The 1,642-nt window shown below is 43.8% G+C and overlaps 1 protein-coding gene across 1 annotated transcript in view; it reads left to right on the top strand.

The window, feature by feature from the left end:
* Positions 1-553: 553 nt before the first annotated feature.
* LOC147161314 (uncharacterized) overlaps positions 554-1,642 on the top strand; it is a gene marked incomplete at its 5' end in the record, with an annotated part of 1,495 nt that continues 406 nt past the window's right edge. Inside the window, one exon of the mRNA XM_086057613.1 lies at positions 554-1,642. This exon is cut by the window's right edge and continues 406 nt beyond it. Within this exon, the coding sequence (XP_085913739.1) occupies positions 554-1,642 (1,089 nt within the window).

Below are 1,642 nucleotides of genomic sequence, written 5' to 3'. Positions count from 1 at the left end.
CCGTCCAGTCTAATGATGAGGCGGGAGGTACTCGGGAGTTAACCCCTTTCCAAAAACCTAACCCTAACCCTAACCCTAACCCTAACCCTAACCCTAACCCTAACCCTAACCCCCTAACCCTAACCCTAACCCTAACCCTAACCCTAACCCTAACCCTAACCCTAACCCTAACCCTAACCCTAACCCTAACCCTAACCCTAACCCTAACCCTAACCCTAACCCTAACCCTAACCCTAACCCTAAACCCTAACCCTAACCCTAACCCTAACCCTAACCCTAACCCTAACCCTAACCCTAACCCTAACCCTAACCCTAACCCTAACCCTAACCCTAACCCTAACCCTAACCCTAACCCTAAACCCTAACCCTAACCCTAACCCTAACCCTAACCCTAACCCTAACCTCATTCCTAACCCTAACCCTAACCCTAACCCTAACCCTAACCCTAACCCTAACCCTAACCCTAACCCTAACCCTAACCCTAACCCTAACCCTAACCCTAACCTTCCCAAAATCCACAAGGACCCGGAAAAATGGACAATTCCTTATGAAGTCCCGCCTGGGAGACCGATAGTTTCGGATTGCGGGAGTGACACGTATGCCACGGCCGAATTCTTGGACCACTACTTGAACCCGCTCTCAACGAGGCATCCATCATTTGTTAGAGACACGTACCATTTTATCGAAATGGTTAAAAGGGTGCGAGTCGCTTCCGATTTTTATTTTTTCTCTATGGACGTTGAAAGCTTGTACACAAACATCCCGATTTCAGCGGGGATAGAATGCGTCAGGAGAATATTTGAGAAGTTTCCAGACCCTACGCGACCAGATTCGGATTTATTGAAATTATTAGAAATAAATTTGACCAGGAACGACTTTGTTTTTGATGAAAAATATTACCTCCAAATAAAAGGAACAGCGATGGGGAAGAAATTCGCCCCATCTTATGCAAATATCTTCATGGCAAATTGGGAATGTGAAGTTTTGGCCAAATGTGTCCAAAAACCGATAGGCTATCTGCGGTATTTGGATGACATATGGGGCATATGGACCGGGACGGAGGCGGAGTTCCAAAATTTTGTAAATATTCTAAATTCACACGACCCATCAATACAAATTAAAGCAGAAATAAACAGAGATTCAATCAACTTTTTAGATACTACGGTATTCAAGGGACCAAAATTTAATATTGATCACCAATTAGATATAAAAGTCTACTTTAAGATCACGGATACTCACGCCCTAGTCCACAAAATGAGTTTTCATCCGGCCCATACTTTCAAAGGGATTGTGAAGTCCCAAATCCTCAGGTTCTATCGAATCTGCACCAGGATGGAAGATTTTTGGGAAGCGGTGAAGGTTCTATTTAATGCCCTGAAAAAACGAGGCTATTCGAGGTCATTTCTAAGACAATGTCTGAAATCATATCAAGAGAAACGAACCAAAAACCCAGACAAGCTTATCCCATTTATATCAACGTACTTCTCGGTGGCCAAGGTTCTCCATAACAGAATAAAGAAGAACTTTGCAGAGATCTTGGGACCAACCGATTGGATGCCGCAATCAAGAGTAATATCTGCGTTCAGAAGGAACAAGAATTTGCAGGACTTGCTTGTTCGGGCTAAATTACCAACCTTACAAA

The sequence above is a fragment of the Leptonotus elevatus genome, chromosome 16 (genome assembly GCF_054856555.1).
Source record: "Leptonotus elevatus isolate MCC_2025b chromosome 16, RoL_Lele_1.0, whole genome shotgun sequence".
NCBI classification, from domain to species: domain Eukaryota; kingdom Metazoa; phylum Chordata; class Actinopteri; order Syngnathiformes; family Syngnathidae; genus Leptonotus; species Leptonotus elevatus.
Note: the sequence above shows the minus strand (reverse complement) of the source record. Positions and strands in the feature narration are given on the sequence as shown.